Source organism: Zootoca vivipara, chromosome 12 (genome assembly GCF_965207765.1).
Source record: "Zootoca vivipara chromosome 12, rZooViv2.hap1.1, whole genome shotgun sequence".
In the NCBI taxonomy this organism is placed as follows: domain Eukaryota; kingdom Metazoa; phylum Chordata; class Lepidosauria; order Squamata; family Lacertidae; genus Zootoca; species Zootoca vivipara.
This window is the reverse complement of record NC_142595.1, coordinates 18,988,757-19,009,532: the sequence shown is the minus strand read 5'-3', so window position 1 is coordinate 19,009,532 and position 20,776 is coordinate 18,988,757. Positions and strand designations below refer to the sequence as shown.

Genomic DNA, 20,776 nt, shown 5'->3' with positions numbered 1-20,776 from the left:
TTTAGATACCCAACAATTTTATTTTTTAAATTGGTTTAAACACCAAAATCTGCAAAAGCCTCTCAAAAGACAAGGCAGTGATCCTCCAAGGCGAACATTCTTCCTTAAGCTTTTGTGATACATTAAAATTTACAAAACTTCAAAAGTAGCTGCAAAAATACTGTTTTCAAATAGAAAATATAGTTTCCATCTCAGGTTCAAGAAAAACTTTTCAATGCAATCCAGAGGCTTAGCAACAAGACGAGTCGCTTTCATTTCTAATACTTTGCAATCAAGGCATCACCAGGTTTAAGGCCTTTCACAGTTGTGCTGTGGGGGGTGGGGATGTGGGTGGCCTAAAATGTATGGTAAGTTTAAGTGAACCATGGGGTCTTTGGAGTGCTCTGTGCATTAAAAAGTAGGGTTAAAGCTGAGCAGATCCCCGACTCATCAGCCAGAATTGTAGTAGTGTCAGACCTAACTGGACTGGCCAAATCATTACAATTAAAAAAAGGAAGGAAGTGGATTTGATATGCTAAGAGCTGCATTCCACCAGGGAACTTTAGACATTGTTCTGGCTTCAGCATCAGTTTCCTTTGCCAGAACTGTTGCAAGAAATCTCCTCAAGAGGTCCACTGGAAAAGATGTCTGGGGAGTGTGTGAAGGGGGGGGGGGGGAGAGAGAGAACATTCCCTTATTCTTACTCCATAAGGGAAGGGAGTAAGACCTCAATAAAGGCACACAAGCTGAATTTCTGTCAGTTCAACTTCTAACTGTTACAGCATGATTGGAAGAGAAAATGCTTCTTTCAAGCATTTAGCTGTGTTCCAGTAATGCTAGTCCCATAGAGTGCAGGGCAGGATGCAAAATAATCTCTGGATGTCTCATTCCCTGGAAACAGATTGCCCAGCACAACTCTTGCCCAGCAGCCATCTGCTAGAGCAGCGTACACCAGTTCCTCTGGATACATGTAAACCCTTTCATCCTCCCTAGTCGGCGGAAAGCCTGAGACACATCCTTAGGATAATTAAAAACAAAACAAAACATACATGAGCTCTTGCCTCACCCAGCAAGCAAACAAGAGGAGGAAAAACCCGGTAGCTTATAGTGTGTATATTCCATCAGAGAGGATGAGGTGCTCTTTGGACATCGCAATAGGACAGTGACATGAACTTGTAGGGAAATGAAGTGCTTTTAAGTACCAGGAGTCAAAAGGGGGAAAACTACTGCGGCTGGAGAAAAGTCCAGTAGCAGTCTGCGTTTTTTTAAGGCAGTTGCTGGAGGACTTGTGTCCTAGAAGTGCTCTGTTCTCTCCATTCCAAGGCACTCTTCTCCACAGGCCATGGAGGGACCACAAATTCATTTTGGGTCTGCCCCTCTCCCTGAGCTTCAGACAACCAGGGAGCTGTGGAAGAGGACGGTGTCTTCAGCCTGGTGCCGCTTCCAAGTCTCCAAGCTCAGCGGAGGCGATTTTGGGTTCTCGCTGAAGTCGTCTCCCCTCGAGTCTTTCCGCAAACTGAGGATTGGGACCGTGTGAGTGGGCTGGCAGAACGTGCCCGGTGGCATGGGGCTGGGAGAGGAAGAGAAGTCTCTGAACAGGAAGTCCACACTGGGAATAAAAGGCTTCACCAGGCTGAATCGACAAAAGGCAGAGCCAGTTGGGTTGAAGTGAACTTTGTTCTTGTCGGGACAGGAGGGCAGGAAAGTCTGATCAGGGCCTGGAGGCCTGGAGAGGGAGAAACCACAAGGAGAAAAAGATGAGGAATGCAAGGATTGATGCCATCAACTGGCTGAGAGTTTCAACTGGTTGTTGTAAAGATCCTTTATACAGTGGGAACAGCAAGGAAGAGTGTGTGAAGGAGGAGAATCTGTGACATTCCTTGGTTTTGCACTTTGGGACATGGGCGGGGAATCTGCGGTCCAACAACACCTGCAGGGTTCAACTCGCATCAGGCCCAGCCATCGTGACTGATGGTTAGGAATGCTGAGGGCTGGTTGGTAGGTTGGATCGTGATGTTTCCCCAACCCCTGTGGGCCACTCGCATGTCAATCACTTGACATCACCGCAACATTTGGAAAAGCATTCCTCCCTGCACCATTTGCTGTTTAACCTTTCAGCCAACAGGCTCTTATAGAAAGCCAGGGTTTGCGGCCATGGCCAGTCAGCTGCTTGTTCTTGGCAGGTAGGGCTTGCTGTCAGTGCCAATCAGGGGTACACTTTAAGGCTCGCAGGTCTTCATTTGTCCCACACATATGACATCAGGTGGATGGGTGTGAATTTTGGGGGAAGCAGCCTCAAGGGCTAAATTAGGGCCTCCTAATTTGGACCACAGGCCAGAGGTTTCCCAGGGCTGATCTTGGAGGAGGTGGACTGCATTGGATAAGGCTGCAGTATCTCGGCCTGCTGTGTCCCTAGACGCAAGTACCATTCTTACTTACGCAGCTTCCTCAAAAGCCCGGATTTTCTCACAGCCCTCCGGAGGTTCCCGCTTGAACACATAGGTGTGGTTGGGACGAGGAGACAGGGCAAAGGCAAGGACTGGAGAAGTGCTGCCGTTTTCTGGCGGAAGTGGGGGAGAAAAAGAGAAAGGCTTGAATGTGACACAGACAAATGCAGAACCAGTAATGCTGAAATGCATCTAAATCTGGAAGAATCGTTTGCATAATGTCCCATCCAGGTCATTGATTCTAAAGCTATTCTTCTTGCATCTTCTGTACATTCAGCCTTATTAAAAATCAAGTTTTTTTTAAATATGTATCGGCAGAGTCTCTATGGAAGTAAACAGCAAGAGTCGTCAGTGTTTAGACGGCATCACTTTTATACTTTTGTTGCCAACTGCTGTGACACGTATTTTTAAACAAATTGGTGGTTGATAAAGGTTCTTATCAATAAAGGTTCACATGCAGATTCAGGGCTGTCTGTGTATCGTGTATACAGAAGGAAAGCTTTGGGTTTGGTTGGCTTTGGAAGTCTGGCCTTGCTCTTGGTCTCTGCTTCCCGTTTCCAACTTCTCCCTTCGCCACACATTCCTGGTCTTTATTCCTTCTTACATTCAGGGGGCACTCCCAGAAATCCCTCAACATTTATAAGTCCTCCCTCCATCCTTTCCCCCTTCACTGGGGTATCACGGAACACAGTGGGCTTTTCCCTGCCCTTGCTGCCATAAAAAAGTTACAAAACTAGCAGCCAGGTCCATGTGTAAAGAAGGGGAGATCACACCGTGGATGCAGAGGGTGGGATTTTCACCATTTATCTTCATAAGACTTGAGAAATTTGATTTGATACACGTTACAGCCAGGAGGATTCTAAATGCCCAAATAATTAGAATGGCAATTATTTAGGGATAAAAGATGTGATAGCCTGAATGAGCAGGGTAACATTTGGAATGAAGTTCAAGCCAATGTGACTGCCTTAGATTGTGACCTTGTATAGGCACATCACACTCTTTGCAATCCCTAATGTCCAAACTCTTCAACTGGTTGGTGGGCACCGAAGATCCATGGAAAGGGAAGAGCGGGCTGGATCTCTTTATTTTAGGGTTTAATTGCTTTGATAGCAATGTAGCACAAGTAAGTAAAATGAGGTTCATGCTCCATTGCTTGCCTTTGGTTACCCCTCCACCACAATTCCAAGGCGAGTCTCTGGGCGTTGATATGCTGCCACTGTTTTCTGGCAGGATTCAATCACATACCAGTAAATGCGGGCTGTGTAACGGAAGCCAATTAATAATGATGATGAGATGATGATGTAATAATTATACCCCACTCATCTGGCGGGGTTTCCTATGTACCTACGGGACCGCCTCTTCTGGTATGCCTCGTGGAGGACCTTAAGGTCCACAAAAAACAATTTTCTGGAGATTTTGAGCCATAAGGTTGGCTAGATTGGCCTCAATTAGGGCCAGGGCCTTTTCAGTATTGGCCCCAACTTGGTGGAACGCTCTTTCACAGGAGACCAGGGCCCTGCGGGATTTGTCACCTTTCCACAGGGCCTGCAAGACAGAGCTGTTCCGCCTGGCCTTGGGGTTGGATTCAGTCTGACCCCTGTGTTTTCCTCCCTCATGGTTTGGATTTATGGACTACTTAAAATGAGGCTGCATTTTAAATTTTAATATTGTATTTCAATCTGTATTATTTTTTTCTTTTATGTCTTATTGTAATTTTATTGGTGTTAGCCGCCCTGAGCCTGGTTTTGACTGGGGAGGGTGGGGTATAAATAAAAAATTATTATTATTATTATTATTATTATTATTATTATTAACTAGCTGGCCCTGCACGCGTTGCTGTGCGTTAGTCTGTCAAATGGAGGATAATAGCCCCCCTTCAGATCCCCCTGAGTCTCAGAGTCCCCGTTTTACAGGATCTCGTGGCAGAGGCGGGGTTTGTGGGCTAGACTCCATGGGGAGGGAGGGAGGAGCTGTGAGATTAACACCACTTGAGGGCGCTGTTTTAGTTTGTGGAAAAGCAGGTTTTTACCTGCGCATGTATGAGATGTGAGCAATCCGAGGTTTTGCAAACAATGGGGTAGTGGCATGGACCGTTGGGTCCAAATTCCAGGACAGTCGGTCAAGCGGTTTCGGAGAAAAGTGGAGCCCACAGTTTCACCTTTTTTACATACATATATATATATATATAATTTCCCCAGCCACTCTGGGTGGCTTTCAACAGAACACTAAAAACAATAAAACACCAAACATTAAAAACTTCCCTAAACAGGGCTGCCTTCAGAAGATGTCTTCTAAAAGTCAGATAGTTGTTTATTTCATTGACATCTGATGGGAGGGCGTTCCACAGGGCGGGCGCCACTACCGAGAAGGCCCTCTGCCTGGTTCCCCGTCACCTCACTTCTCACAGGGAGGGAACCGCCAGAAGGCCCTCGGAGCTAGACCTTTCTAAGGGTCCCACATGCCCGGAACAAACTCTTACTAGCCCCTTCTGGCTTACCTTTTCCCTTAGCCTCCACTGGCGGCTTTTCCAGCACACCGGGGGAAAGTTCCTCTGTCGCTGCTTGAGCAGGCGTGTGCGGGGACCGCCCAAAGGCAGCTGAAGGGGACGGAGAGAGAGAGAGGCTGCTGCAGCTGCTACTGCTGTGCTCCACCCGCAGCAGTAAGGCTTCTCTGGTGCTTCTCGGCAGCGGGGCTGGGGCTCTGTGGCCATCGGGGACATCCAGGATCTAGAAGGAAGACACTTCTTAAATTAATACTGGTTCACTTAGGGCCTTTTTACCCCAAGTTCTTATTTCAAGGCAGCTACTGCAAGATCAGTGCATTCATTGGGAGGAAAAAAAACCCAAGACCGTGTCCCGCAGCAGTACTGTTTAAAAGGCATGCAGGCATTTCGCTGTAAACAGCTGTAGTTTATCTTCCAGAGGAGATGTTGCACATCTGCTGTGCCTCAAAGGCCAGCTATGGACCGAGGGAAGGATGCAATGCAGACCCAGAGTTCAAGAGAACCAAATCAAACGTGTACTTAAAGTGTGTTATGAACCTTTAGGTGTGGTCTGTTTCTAAGTCATGGGAGACAAGGTTACTACTGTAGGATTCCTCGAGCATTTGGAGATTTCTTTAAAAAATAAAAATTAAATCACCATAGAAAGTCAGCGGCCCTCATTGAGAAGAAGGGGCTGTGGCTAGCTGCTGATGCTGTAGGTTCACCCTATCTGTACTTTCAAACAACCTTAACAGTTTCTATATGAGTGTTTGGAAATTTCAGTGCAGAGAATTTCAGTGTACAGCTCAGCATATGAGTGTGTCAGGGGTGGGGGCTTTGTATTCAGCTAGCGGTGCAAAAGATGGCAAAAGAGGCCACAAAGGTGTGCTCCGCATAAGAAGACTCCTCCGTCTTGCCCCAGCAGAGTTTTGGGAACCAGCCGTAACTCACCCTGAGGAGTTCCTCATCTCCTTGCTCTTTTACAAACACTTCTTCCAGTTCTTGATTGAGACCGTCGAGGCTGTTGTGCAAACAGGGGCTGATCGGCGCAGCAATCGGGGCTGGAAAGGGTGCAGGCGGGGAAACCTGCAACAAGGACACCCAGCAATGCGGTAAAACAAGCCACCGACAAAACTTTTTGCAAGAAAAGTATTCTCTACAGCAGTGGTTCTTTAAGGGTGTGGCGAGCATGGCGGGAAGATTCAAGGAGAATCAAGGAAACATGTAAACATTTCAGTACAGTATTAAAAAAAAATTAATTTGTAGAATATGGATACGATAGGTATCTTTTCAAAATTAAGCACAGCTAGCCATTTCTTTTAATTCTCCAATGCATTTCCTATCAGTAAAGAAATTGGGTGTGGCACGAGCAAATTTTTATTCTGAAAGTTTGAGAACCGCTGCTCTACAGCCAGTCCTTCTCTAATACTGAGCTTCAAATGCTCTCCTCTTTTGTTTGCCCAAGGGATATGGAGAGGTCAAGGGTCGGGGAACATGTGGCCTCCCAGATGTTGCAGGAATGCAACTCCCTTCGGGCACCAGTCAAGTAGGTGCATAGTTAATGGGCCAGTACTAGCACTCTGGTCCGGTATGATGCAGACTCACAGCACTGGTCCATGCAACCCATCCCTGACCCATCTGGCAATACTCTCTCCTAAGTCCTGCTTCCTAATACCCTTCTAATCACATGCCTCTCAAACACTGAACCCTCTCCTTTTTTTGGTCCAAGGGATGCCGAGAGACCTGGATACTGAGAAATGAACCTTGAATGCCTGGTTCAAAGGGCAGCTCAAGCACGATCCCTTGAGCTTGGCGCAAGGCTCTTGACCTCCGCGTACACAACAGCCAGCACAGGCCAGTAGGAAGTGTGTGTGCACCTCAAATTCCTCACATTGCCCTGGTGTGCACCTCAAATTCCTCACATTGTCCTCCCCCACCCTTCAAATGCAGCAGCAGAATTGAAGACTTTAAACTCTTTCCCAAAAATAGCCTCAAGCTCGTCTCTTGCCAACAGTCCATCAACAGCTGGACCCTGTTTTCCCCTGGCTGGATGGGGGGCAAACAAAGAAGAGGGATGTGGTGCATACCTTGGCTGGCGATAGGACACTATGATCCCCCTGGACGGGGGAGTTCTGGTCTTTCTCTTTGCTATTCCGGGCACCAAGTTTCGTTCTCTGGAGCTGCTGCTTCAGTTTGGCAATCTGGGGGATGAGAAGGCAACCTGCATTTAGAAGAGGCAAAGGACCTCGCAATTTCTTCTGCCCACGTGCAACGCAGGACAAGCACAGGCGGCAACTTCTGCAAGGCGGCTTTCCAGTGCTGGCTTACAGTCATGGGTTCGTAGAGTTGGAAGGGACCCCGAGGGGCCTTTCATCCAAACCCCTGCAATGCAGGAATAAGCATTGTCCCACCATGCAGGGATTGAACCTGTGACCTTGGCATTATCAGCACCATGCTCTAAGGAACTCAGCCATCTGGGATACCGTAACTTGCTGCCCAATTATCAGATCATTCTGATAGGACCAGTCTTTCCTATAAGAAGGTGTCACCTTTTAAAGGTGTTGCCTTTTAAGCAACTGGAGGTCACACAGCTAGGCCTGGTTTTTTGCCAATTGACTCATTCGCTCTGCAGGGGGGCTCCCTCTGGAATCTGTGCCCCCCCCCGTTTCTGCTGTGAGCTTTTTTTTAACACACACACACAACCATCCTTTCGAAAGGAAGATGGTTCATGAAACATATTTTTTATTTTAAAAAAATGCGAAAATGAAACTTGATGCATCCAATGCATTTTACCATGTAGCTTTTGTAAGGGAATAACCAAACTTTGAACTGTTTTGAGACACTTTGAACTGTTTTGAGAGAACCTACAGATGGATTTGGGGGCATAGCTTTTTCTCTAGGTGGCCTTCTCTTAATTTCTCTCACTGGAGAAGAGACACTGCCAGGTTTGTTATATTTTGCCCTCAAAGATACTTATGGGAAAGCCATTGAGTGCATCAAACATTGTTAATATAAATAAAGAATAAGCTCCGTTCGTTCATTCATTCATTCATTTAGAGCTAGTTCCAGGCTTCTGCTAAACACTGCAAGCAATGCTGAGTTAAGGCACCAATATCCTGACTTGTTGTCAGTGGAGTCTTGTCTCTTAGGGCAAATGGGGCGCTGCCCCACCTGTCCTCGGCCAGCCCCTACTCCCTGCCTTCTTACTTACAATCATTACAGGGTGTCAGCTTACACCTCAGTATAGAACTCAGGGGTGGTGATGAAGGCAGAATCAGCTGGCTTCTGGCTCCCCCTACTGTTGGGCTCCCTTGCCTTCAGCCCTTCCAATGCACAGCAGCCACTACTGCTTTTGGTGAACATGGTGCCTCCTCCCTGCCACTGCTTGCGGGGATCGCAAGCAACACTCAGCAACCTGTTTATTACTGTAAACCCTGGTTTCCCAAACTTGGGTCTCCAGCTGCTTTTGGACTACAATTCCCATCATCCCTGACTGCCGGTCCTGCTAGCTAGGGATGATGGGAGTTGTAGTCCAAAAACAGACCCCCGTTTGGGAGCTCTCTCACCTCTCTGCGGTGATCCACGCTACTCCACGAGGCAGAACGCTTATGGGCAGCGGCTTTCCCCACCTCTGCTTCATGCCAGGACACAGGAGTCTGCAAAAGAATTGAGCAAGGCATTCAGCAGAGCACGGCCAGTCCAAGCGAGTTCCAACACGGCAGTCTACTTTGCAAGAGTCATTCTGAAAACACGCCATTGGAGGGAGGAAATGTCATGCCGAAGAAGGGCTAATTTGTGGGACTTTGGAAAATGAAAAAATGAAAATAAAAAAATCACTTTCCTACAGGAACTAAGTATACAAGCACATTGCCAAACTACCTAGGAAACTCTGGCTGCTGCTCGGTGCATTTGGAATCCAGGGCAGAATGCTTGGCTGGCATTTTCCTACACAACGGCGTTGGTATAAAATGTCATGGATTACATAGGCCTGGATGGAAAAAGCCCAACTAAAACGTTCAAGAAAGATTTGTGAACTACTTTCTGTGCCTTCACATCTTCCTTGCAGAGTACGATAGCCAAAATTCACATAGAGCTTGTGTTCCACACAAGCTGCTTTCAGGAAAATTATCCCAGAAGTGTTCCCAGAGGAGGAAAACCTTAACTTGGAAGAGTGTTCATCCACATTTCAGCCAGAGAAGTCCAAGTGGAGCTCCATACCACTTCTTTTTGAGGGAGAATATGCCTCCCGCTAGGGCTGGGAGATATATAATCAAAAAACAGTTTGAAGTCCATATCGTGGTTATCAGTTTCATAATTTTCGACCTGGCAATATACTGCAAATCTTGACGAGTGTGCGCTATGCAAAAATACCAAGTGTGAAAAACTGAAGCCTGTAAATTCAATTATTATTAATGATGATGATGATGATGATAGTAATAATAATAATATCTGTATATTGTGATGTTTAGCTGGTGATATATCACAATGTTGAAAGCCAGATATGGCCCAGCCCTACTTCCCACATTGCCCTGCAATAACGTTTCCAGCAAACTTATAGGCTTCCATGCTTGGGTCTTTATTCAGGAACCGCAGTCCATCACGTCACAAAGTCTCAGGGCAATTTAACACTGCACGCACACAAAACAAACTCTTAAGAAAAATAAGCCGAATGCTACAAGCAAAATCCCAATAGATTCCAAGTAAAGGTGACAACGAAATTAGTTACTATAGGCAGAACATTATTCAAAGACTAAGGAAAAGCCTTATATTCATTTTAGGACACCCAGCAGCTCTCATTCAATCTCCGTGACCTGTCTGGAAATTTATTATTATTTTTTAAATTTATCAAAAGATCCCAGAGCGGTGGTACAACATTAAAACCACATTACATCAGTGATAAAAAAATTATAAAAAGCATGCTGACAGCCTAATATAATAGTAATCATCATAACAGTCCCACACTTTCACAGGCCATACATAGACTATTTAATAGCCATAGGCCTGGGTTAAGAGGAATGTTTTTGCCTGGCTCCTAAAGACATGTAATGTTGGTGCCTGGCAAGCCTCTCTGGGGAGAGCATTCCACAGATGGGGAGCCGCCACAGAGAAGGCCTGTTCTCTTGTTGCCACCCTCTGAACCTCCTCTGGGATGGGGGGCATAGAGAAGGGCCTCAGGTGACAAGCCAAGGGTTTGTATGGCGAGAGGCAATCCTTAAGGCTGAGCATTGCACTTGTCTGTTTACTACCATTCCAGGGGCTTGGCATGCAAGCATTGCTGGCCTGTGATATCAATGGCCCTCAAGGTGGGGCTGCACAGAAGCAAAGGAAGTGGTGGTGGCAGAATTGCCTAAGTTCGGGCAAGCGCTTGCAGACGAGTGGTTTGCCAGACCCCTATCATTCTAGGCCCCCCTTCCCTGATTTACAGGACAGGCCACCATGTCCGACAACCCAGATGGTTGGGCTGCTAGGACATGTTACGCTTCCATCTTGCTGGTCATGCTCCAAGACCAGCAGCAACTGAGCAATACTAGTGCAGAGAAAGCTATTGAGGACCAATCACCTTAGAGCTCTGCACTCAAGACCATGGGTCTGGGGACACCTCCGTTTCTCTGGTTGGTCCAGCTGCCAAGGCAGCAGAAGGGGCTTTTCTATCAGCAAGACTGGCCTCCCTAGAGAGGCTGTTGTAAAACAGGAAATCTGGCGGCCATTTTTGATGTTGTTTTTTTGCTTAAACAGCCCTGTTGAACAACCCTGCAGCAGCAAAGGATGCCCTAGGCTGGAAAGTTAGCTGGAACCGCTGCAAATCCCGACTGGTACAGGCCTTGCAAGTGGTGGGAGAGGAGTTGCAAGGGGCAGGACCCAGACATTTCGTGGAACTGTAGAATGCCAATGACCCCGCCCGCTTCATGCCAGGAAAAAAAATGTGCCCACGAGTGTTAATGCGGAGCCAAGGGTTGCCGCCCAACCCTTCAGCAAAGCTTTTCGGGAGCAGGAGCAAATAGCAACCACACTCGAGGTATTTTTAAAACCTCGAGATAAACCCTTATCTTTCAAGTTACAAAGCGCTGGTCCTGAGAGGGAAATTCCACCCATGCCGGCATGGGGGAGACTCACCCCCCCCATGCGGCAGCGACATCTCAAAAAACTATTTGCAGGTGAAACTGCTGCCCGCAGTGCAGAGTCCAGATAACTGTGGCACCCGGGCGCAAGCTTCCTGCCCCGGCTGTCAGAACGGCTGAGCTGCCCTGCCTGGAAACCCCACATCATGTTGCAGCGGAGAGCCTAGAAAGCTTTGCAGCTTCGTTTTATTTTGCTTCCTTGTTGAAACGCACACCGGCCGGCAGATTTCATGCTCGCCTTGCGCTCAAGGAAAGCTGTAGGCTGCCTCCATTCCTAAAGTGTGCACAAGAGCTTTGAAGAGTATATGGAAAAACATTGCTCTAAAAAGAATATGTTGATGTGCATGGATTAAGTACGTTAAGTATAAGTGAGAACAATAATTAGAAGTGGCTATAAGAGATGAAGAAGAAGAAGAAGAAGAAGAAGAGGAGTAGTAGTAGTAGTAGTAGTAGTTTGGATTTGATATCCCGCTTTATCACTACCCAAAGGAGTCTCAAACTGGCTAACATTCTCCTTTCCCTTCCTCCCCCACAACAAACACTCTGTGAGGTGAGTGGGGCTGAGAGACTTCAAAGAAGTGTGACTAGCCCAAGATCACCCAGCAGCCGCATGTGGAGGAGCGGAGACACGAACCCGGTTCCCTAGATTACGAGTCTACCGCTCTTAACCACTACACCACACTGGCTCTCTATTATCCAAAGAATGCAATGACCGTATTTAAATTTGAGCTAAAGGAAGTCGAGTCTTGGTGGAGGGAAGTCACAGGGGTATGTAGGGTTTATGTTTGCAGGGTAGGGAGGTACATGTATTTTGTTTTTAGTTTAATTTTGTATTAGTATTTGTTTACTTTAATTTTCTGTAACATTTATTAATAAATAAAAATGAAATAAAAAAATAAAGTGTGCACAAGATCTGGCTAGGGGGTGGAGAGGGAATGTGGGGCAGGAGAGGACCCCCCCCCCCAAGCTGCAGCTCTTGGTGCTGCTGCCACGGGAGAGCCCTGACTTTGAGCACCCTGCCCCTGCAGGCCCGGCCTTCTGCCATGAGGTAGGAAGTTTCCAAACACGTTATTCTAGTGGTGGCCAAACAGCTTCCGCCAAGGAGGAGAGAAGGGGAGGAAAGTGCTTTGAGAAGACAACCACGAGGTCTGAAACCACAAGGTCAGATAATCCGCAGGGAAGGGCGTGCCTCTCGAGTCTCATCCCCAAGGCTATAAATATAAATAAATCCTTTGTCTTCACAGCAGAAAGCGAGCCACAGCGCCCACAGAAAGGCAGGAGGTTTGGGAGGATCTGTTGAAACGTTAAAACCAGCTCTTGCACACAAGAGAAAAAAAAAGGATTTCAGGCACTCGCTTCACCTGCGACCTGAGCTTGCGCAGTCTACCCCGAGATCCCCCTGCTTTCCCCATGGGAGAGAGGCGGCGAAGTGGGCACAGCACCAGAACGTCAGGCTGCACAAAGTACGTGCCAGCTTTGGGCTAGGGAGACTCGGGTTCTCGGCCTGCCCAGCCAACTTTTTAACCCTAGACCTGCCTTGCACAGGTGGACTTGCATAGCTCTGATCCAGCCTCTTCCGTAAGGGTCATAGGTCAGGGCTAGAGCAGCTACTTTTCATGCAGAAGGTCCCAGGTTCAATCCCCGCAATCTCTACCTAGGCTTGGGAAAGACCCGTGTCAGAAAAGCTTTGCAGGCTGCTGCCAGTCAGTGTGGGCAATACTAGATTGACTTCAGGCCCGGCTTAATGTAAGGAAGCTACCCATGTTCTTCTTTGGTCACCCGGATCAGCAGATGCCATAGGGCTGTAGGTTCCAACATCGCAGGAGACCCAAGGCCTGGTTCCTGCAGAAGAGGTCAAATTGCGGGAACTCTACCGCTTCACATACATCTCAGTACTCCTGCAGGCACTCCCAACTCCCTGCACTTGGAAGTCTAGCATGTCAGGAAGAAAGGGTTTTCAAGTTCTCCATGCGAAGGAGATTCATTTTTATAAAAGCCTATTCAGCAACGTGAGACTTCACGCATGGTTTGAAGAGGTATGGCGCAGGTAAACATTTACCGTTGCACTGAAAAACAGCCCAAAGTCTGGCCAGGAGGGACAGCACGCTTGATAATGGCACCGCCATTCTGGAATTCTATCCCCAGGGAAACCTGCTTTGCAGCTTCAGGCTCCAAATTAACAGGTTTGTTTTTCCAGGATTTAATGCCTCGGGGCCCAGTCTTCATGTATTTTTATAGCTTCGCTGGGCTGCTTTTCCAGCTCCTGCCATGCTGTTAACTTTGCCTAATGGTGGTTGTTTTTTTTTTTAATGGATCTGCCTCCTTTCCAAGCTGTTGCTACTCTGAACACCACTCTTAATGGATGAAACATTGAACCCTGCAGGGAGCCACTCGAGCTAATGTACCTATTTGGTCACTGCTTGCGAGGCTGGTTTTGTAACACGTTCTCCATCTAGGCACTCCAATTAAAAAGGCTAGATTCATCTCTAGCTGAAAGGGGCTGAGGCTGTCCCCTTTTGTCTCAGAAGGACCATTTGTTGCTCTGCAGAAATATTTATGGGTTGCCAAGGCTTCCTCGATGGCTGGAGGCTCCCCGCTCCACCCGGGAGCGCACACGCCTTGCGCTGAGCAAGCCTCTCTTCCATCGCAAGAGCCCTCGTTCTCAAAAGCAGCGCATGGCACACAGCCCTGGGAAACGTTATATAAGGGTTTTGGCCCAGGGCGGTGAGCCGAGCTGAAAGAGCCTCGGAGAACTGAGCCCTTTTCCAGGAGGACAGCTGCCTCTGCAACAAAAGCCAAGGAAAAGTCAAGCGTTGCCTCTAACCAGCAGAAGCACAACAGGGAAGGCCTTCCCTAGAAAGCCAGACACAAAGAGCAGGGCTTGAGACTTAGGGCAGCACTCTCACCCAGCCTGGGCATGCATGCATTTTGCAGGGAAAGGCATTTAGACTAGAAGTTTACTTAGCTCAATGTTTTCCAGCATAAATTTTTTTTGGGGGGGGCACAATTTAAGTCCAGCTTAAACCCTTGCACATCTGGTTTTACAAGAGGGTTGCAAAACAGTGACTGGGATATTCCCCTCCCCGTGTGCATAGCCTTGCTTTAGCTTCAGCCAAAGGGAAAGGAGGCTGGGCAGTGCTGTTGCTGAACAAAAGACGGTCCCCCGTGGGGCGGCACCAAGAGTTCTCAGTACTATCGCAGGTTGTTGGAGGCAGCCCTCACTCCAAGCCCAGCAAATCCATTTCTGCTCATGGGTTGCTTTCTCCAGGTTGGGGGTATTGCTGTTTGGCGCAAAAGACACAAACCACACACACACAGTTTTATTTTTAAGTACTTTTGTTTCCGACTTCAGGCCCCACTCTAAAGTTCCTTAATGCTTACTACTCTTCCTTACCATGTACAGCCACCAAATGTGGAGACAGAATCACAGGATTGTAGCGTTGGAAGGGACCCTGAGGATCATCTAGTCCAGGCTTCCTCAACCTCAGCCCTCCAGATGTTTTTGGCCTACAACTCCCATCATCCCTAGCTAGCAGGACCAGTGGTCAGGGATGATGGGAATTGTAGTCTCAAAACATCTGGAGGGCCGAGGTTGAGGAAGCCTGATCTAGTCCAACCCCCTGCCAATACAGGAATAGGCAGTTGTCCCATACAAAGAGGTTAAGTTCAGCTACTGGGTTGAATGCCTGGGAAGGACACACCTCTCTTTTGCCTGCTTCTCCAACCAAACAGTCCGGTAGCACCCTTTAAGGACTACCTTAAATGCTTTTGTGGAGTGCAGCAAGGATGGGGAACCTGTGGCACTACAGATGTAGCTGGGCTGCAGTGCTCATTGCCCGTCATCCAACAACTGATGCCTCCTTAGCAACCGCCTCTCGCTTCCCATCAAGCACTGTCTGCTTGACAACTGTGTGGGCTGCAAGAAAGATGAAAGCAGAGGTTCTTCAGAGCACCTGCATCGCCAGATCCCATGGTTGTGCAACACAACTGGCTAAACAGCCCCTTCAGGCTAGGGCCTGGGCGATATATCAATATATCTCCCAGGACCGGTATGAGGAGCAGATGCCGATGTCGACTTCACTCAGCGGTACATCGCTGGTGAAAGTACCACCGCTCCCAAGTGCCTCTGCTAGTGACTTCCTCCAGAGAGCACTGCTAGCAGAGGTGGCGGTTGCACAAGCGATATATCATACTGTGCAGAGGAAGGAAAAAAAATCTGCATTGGTGAGGCACCGATAAACCTTGTTCCTCCCTCTGCATCTTTTAACTGCTCAGCTGAGGGTAGCGATGTTTCTATTTTACTTAATATATGTTAGGATTTGATTTCAGCGTTGCTTGTGCAGGTTCTCTTTTATTCGCTTGTGTTCAGCTGCAGCAATTTCAACCGGTGCCTCGCAGGCTGAGGCCAATGCAGCTGGTTTTTTCAACATCGCGGTATATCATCGCCCAACTGCAATGTTTGGCTGGTGATATACCACGATGCTGAAAAGCTGGCATCGCTCAGCCCTACTCCAGGCACTCCTGGGAGATGCAGGGGGAAAGTTCCCCAAGACTTTGCATGGTGTTTACTGGGGCTGGGCACCAAGATTGCCATAGTGGAGACAGAACTGTACGGGACTCGGCAACAAATTGGAAGTTTGCAATAAGGCAGGGGACAGCGCTGGGTTGAGTAGGACTGAGAGATATCTGGTTGTCAATGCTGTGATATTCCAGCAGCTGAATACCCCGATGTCCGACTCTGGAATGTATCTCGGCTGCTTCTTCCTTCCCACCTTGAGCTCCTTTTGCCTGCCTGCGCCTTTGCTGTCTGCAGCTCATTTGAACTGGCACGGTTTATCGCCAGCTCAAATTGTCTGAAACTGGTATCATGATCTGAACGCCATACAATTTCTCAATACATCACCCAGCTCTACTCAGGACAAAAGGCGAACCTCTGGCCTGATCTGGCAAAGCTTTTCTTACGAAGCATTTAAGTTGAGAGCGCTCATGTAAACACATCAACTGCTGATCCCAGCCTCACCTCTGGGAACACAAGCCCAACCAGGCAACATCTCCTGCCACCTTCATGATCTGCCCCATCACCCCTCCGTGATCCCCCACCGTCCCTGCAAAAAGGTATCTCTGGTACCTGTGTGGATTTGTCACTCATATGCGCTACGGCAGCTCCTTCCGCATCCCGAGGCCATTGGCCCAGGAGGTACGATCCGAGGACGGTGTCTAGGGAGGAAGTGCGCCTCACCCGGGGGGGCCTGTTCCGGCAGGCCTTCTCAACCGGACCAGCCGCAGCACATGGGACACTAGCTGGAGAGGAAGGAAGAGAAACAAGTTAAGAATTCGAAGCATCACTCCTAAATCTCTTCTACCTGCAGCAGAGGCTTATCTGTTTATTGCCAGAGGTGCCTTAGACTTCCCATTTGGATACCCCAGCTTGTTCAAAATTCAGCACCTAGAGTAGTAGTATTATTAATTAATTTATTATTAAAATTTATATATCTCCCTATACCCGGGGGTCTCAGGGTGATTCACAGAATAAAATCAAGATTAAAAACACACACAAAATAACTGATAAAACTAAAAACAGCAACCCAATCCCCCCCCCCCAATTCTAAAAGGGCATAAGATGTAAATCAGATCAACCAAAGGCCTGGTTAAAAAGGAACGTCTAAAGGTGTATAACGCCTAAAGGTGTATAATGAAGGCACCAGGCGAACTTCCCCGGGGAGAACATTCCATGGACGGGGAGTATTTACCAAAGCTTGGCTTTTGTTTTGTGGACTACGGAGCTCTCTGATGTTGTGCAGTCTCCGTTGGCTCCTGGTTTCAAAGCACAATCCAAAGTGCTAATTTTGACCTTTAAAGCCCACACTTTGGGGCCAGGCTCTCCTTAAGGCTGCCTCCTCCCACGCGGATGGCATTTGACGCCCTTCTCTGTGAACCCTCGCCACCCAAGATGTGGCGGGTTTTGCACGTGGGATTAAGGCCTTCTCTGCAGCATTCCCCAGGTTTGGGAACTCTTCCCCAAGGAACGCTCCTTTGGAAGATGGTCACTGTGCCCTACTTTTTATGGGAGACAGGTTTACAGGCTCAAGGGGCTGTCTGGTCCAAGCCCAGTTTCAAGAACCCTAAGGAGGGAAAGCAGGGGGGGGGGTCCCGATGTTGCCAAACAACTGTCAACAGACCGAATAGGCACCCTGGTCAGCTGGCCAAGCTTCCCCACTATAGTGAGTTGTATTAGAGTGAAATGTATTGTATTTCTATACACAGTGTTCACGCACCAGCGTGCACAAATTTCATGCAAATCTGAGTGGCTCTTTTTACTCCTCTGATCTTCTCTTGATTTGCTTATAAGATGCTCAGTCAAAACTCTGCTTTTGCTCGTCAGCAACTAAATTCTTTTCCCTTTTATTGCTACCGACCTCCTGTTACTTGTTGCGCCGTTTTATTGATTGGTTGTTTTATTGCTTTCATTGCTTATTTACTGCAACCAATTTAATGTTTGTTCTACTGTATTTCATTATTGCTGGCCTTGGGAGTTCCAGGACGCAAATGCATGGTTAATGGTTTACTGTGAACACAACTCTCTTTACCATGTACAGCAGCGACAAGCCAGGATATCTGGCTTTAGCTTTACGATGGACCATTTGTTTAGCTCAAACAAGCCATGAGAATAAACCATGGCTCTGTGCTGTGGTTTGTTTGGAGGAAAACACCATGATCAGACATAAAAGCTAAGCCTAGAAGTGTGGCCCATGTTAGGGGGGAAACAAAACAGGACCTCTCTCTCTGTGTTCATAGCATATTCCTAGCTACGGTTTACTGTGACAGGCGAACCGGGCCAAAGTCAGGAAGAGTTCACTTTTCTGCCTTGAAGGGCCAATGCAACAGATCAGCTTTCTAGATGCAGGAGCTAGCATCAAGTTTCCAAGCGTTTCATGAAGTCCTGCTAAATCCTCTTCCTGTACAAGTCAGCTGGGAAGGGTGCACCTGTAAACAAAGCACTACTACTGCCCTCCCCCTTTAAGACAGACAGGCGGCATTGACTTGGATAGTTTAGTCGGTAGAACGTGAAACTCTTAGTCTCAGGGTTATGGGTTCGAGTCTCACGTTGGGCAAAAAGATTCCTGCGCTGCCGGGGGTTGGGACTAGTTGAGCCTCGTGGGTCCCTTCCAGCTCTGATTCTATGCGTGAAAAGTACTGGCTGCACCTCCCCTGGATTTTTCCAAAGGGAAAGGCAGACTCACACCTCCTTTGCAACAGAGGCAATCTAAGCGCCTTCTGAACACACTGCACCTGTATCCAATTTAGCGTGAGAAACACGTTAAACACCCCCCCCCCCCAAATCCACTGGCTCGCTCAGTGGCCTTGGGCAATTCTCTCAACTGAACCTTCCTCACAGGCTTAGAGATGAAATACGAGATGAGATGGTGTAACACCTAGCCCTTGGGACAGACATCTAATTGCATCTTAATACATTCGCTTCCCAATTGCTTCTGTACAGGAATGCATCTCCTCCTCTTATTTTTAGACTGTATACATGTAGGCTGGGTTTGGTGTAGGGCTCCCCGGCCGAGCCCAGCCTCCTCCCCCCCCCCAAAAAAATTACAGGGATCTGCAACTATTTTCTTAGTAAAATGATGATTACTATTTTCTTGACTGTGCCGGGGCAAGTCTATTTTATGCACTTATTTCTGATGCCAATGGCTGCAACCATATTTAGGAACAGCTGTGTGCTGTGAACATTCCTGCTTCCCAGCATTCCCAGTCCCTGGTCCCCATCAGCGCCATCATTTCTGGAAGTTGGTAGGGGCTAAGCCTCAGTTCGGGGACCCAAGATCTCAGCTTTGGCAAGCCATAGCTTGTTGGCAGGGGAGGAACGAGACCACAGCTCAGTTGTAAAAGCACACACTTTGAAGGCAAAAGGTCTTAATCCCTGGCATCTCCTGGTAGGAATAGGAGACACAGCCATCTTGGAGAGACACTGTCATCAGAAGCAGACAACCCTGAGCAATGATCCAACTTTACCTAAAGCCACTAGGTAGGCTTGGGCAGGTCACGGTGCCTGATCTTAAGTGTTAATTGTAGCAGGTTTTATTACTGAAACCTCAAGAGCCTCTGCTCTTTTGGTTTCAGATCACAGGGGGCCAGTTTACTCACTGGCAAAGGAAGCACGCTGCACAGCGCTCACAAGTGCTGTTAACCACATGGGTCCTGAGCGGCATATGTGACATTCGCCATTGTCTATGTCTCCATCATCTACCTTGCAAAGCCACCTCAAGAACCTTGACGGATGGATATAAGGCAAGCTGTGCCCTGAAAAGCATTGCATGCGGTTTAATTGTAATGGAGACTCAAGACACGTAAGGAAGCTGCCTTGTGCAGAGTCAGGCCCCTTAAAAACCATAAGAGACCTGGCTGGATCAGGCCATAGGCCAATCTAGTCCATCATCACAGGGGCCAAGTAGCACCAGTGTTAAAACTCAAGATATATAAGCTAGGGGCCAAATGGCTCTTTAAACCGAGGTTGCAGTCGCCAAAACGCACTAGTTGCCATTTGGGGGCAAGATGGCTCTAAAGTCTTATTTTTCAAATGACTGTTATTGATCCGTAGTTAAACATCTGGCTAGTTCAGATGACAAGTTGAGCTAGATTAAGAGCTTTGAGAATTCAAAGAAGAAAAGTCACTTGATCCAGAAACAGTCCACATATATACTGGCTTATTCAGACTTCTCTTTGTTATTGGTGACTGCTCCTGCTCAGGCTGCAAAGAAAAAGCATTTTGGTTCCAAACGTTCATTCCGATTGTGCACATAAATATAACTGATAGAATCCTACAGGATGGGGTATTAGTGAGTCACAACAGTCCAGGAAGAAGACAGATTATTTCCACACATGGAGGCCTACCTCTGCACCCTATTCCTAGGCAAGCAAGGTTCATGGTCGCAGTTCAAGGACACATTCCAGCCATGCAAAACAAACACACTGAAGGAAAATGTGGCCTGTGGGAGCGGTGTGTGGCCTGGAGAAGAGCCCTGGGGGCCACACAGAAGCATGGAGGGCCACATTTTGACCCCAGAAGTTGCCCATCATACAGGCAGCGTTAGAAATTGAGATATGAAAGCTAGGAGCTAAATGGCACCTTAAACCTAGGTTATGGGCACAGCAATGGAATGTCTAGGCACACTTTTTTATAATAAGAATATAAAGCTGAAAATGAATGAACTGCAGCTAAAATATTATGCTCATTTTTCACATGGTTTAGTGCTTCCCCTGCACACACCCCTAATATTCTTAAGAGGGTCTCTTCTCTAGTCTTCAGAGAGTAGCTGGAAGTGGGGAGGCAGAAAAGGGTCCTCCTTTCCTTCCACACTCTGCAGTTTTAATCTGAATTCTTAGGCACAGTACTGCGCCCAGAGCTCAGAAACTGCTCATGCTAACGAAATTCCTGTCGCAAAATGCGCCTAAACCATGGGCAGACAAACTAAGGCCCAGGGGCCGGATCCGGCCCAATAGCCTTCTAAATCCGGCCCGCGGACAGTCCGGGAATCAGCTTGTTTTTACATGAGTTGAATGTGTGCTTTTATTTAAAATGCATCGCTGGGTTATTTGTGGGGCATAGGAATTCATCCCCCCCAAATATAGTCCTGCCCCCCCCAACGTCTGAGGGACAGTGGACCGGCCCCCTGCTGAAAAGGTTTGCTGACCCCTGGGCCTAGAACAATGGGAGTTTCGAACACTGCACCCAGGGTATA

The 20,776-nt window shown here is 47.8% G+C and overlaps 1 protein-coding gene across 3 annotated transcripts in view; it reads right to left on the bottom strand.

The window, feature by feature from the left end:
- The window catches only part of FAM117A (family with sequence similarity 117 member A), a 35,448-nt gene continuing 14,672 nt past the window's right edge, over positions 1-20,776 (bottom strand). For all 3 annotated transcript variants that reach the window (XM_035135409.3, XM_088655631.1, XM_088655630.1), the window contains 7 exons: positions 16,156-16,328; positions 8,475-8,564; positions 6,996-7,109; positions 5,860-5,994; positions 4,924-5,152; positions 2,419-2,539; positions 1-1,705 (listed from right to left, as the gene is read on the bottom strand). In XM_035135409.3, the coding sequence (XP_034991300.1) occupies positions 1,369-1,705; positions 2,419-2,539; positions 4,924-5,152; positions 5,860-5,994; positions 6,996-7,109; positions 8,475-8,564; positions 16,156-16,328 (1,199 nt within the window). In that variant the 3' untranslated portion in view covers positions 1-1,368. The remainder of the gene's footprint in view (positions 1,706-2,418; positions 2,540-4,923; positions 5,153-5,859; positions 5,995-6,995; positions 7,110-8,474; positions 8,565-16,155; positions 16,329-20,776) is intronic.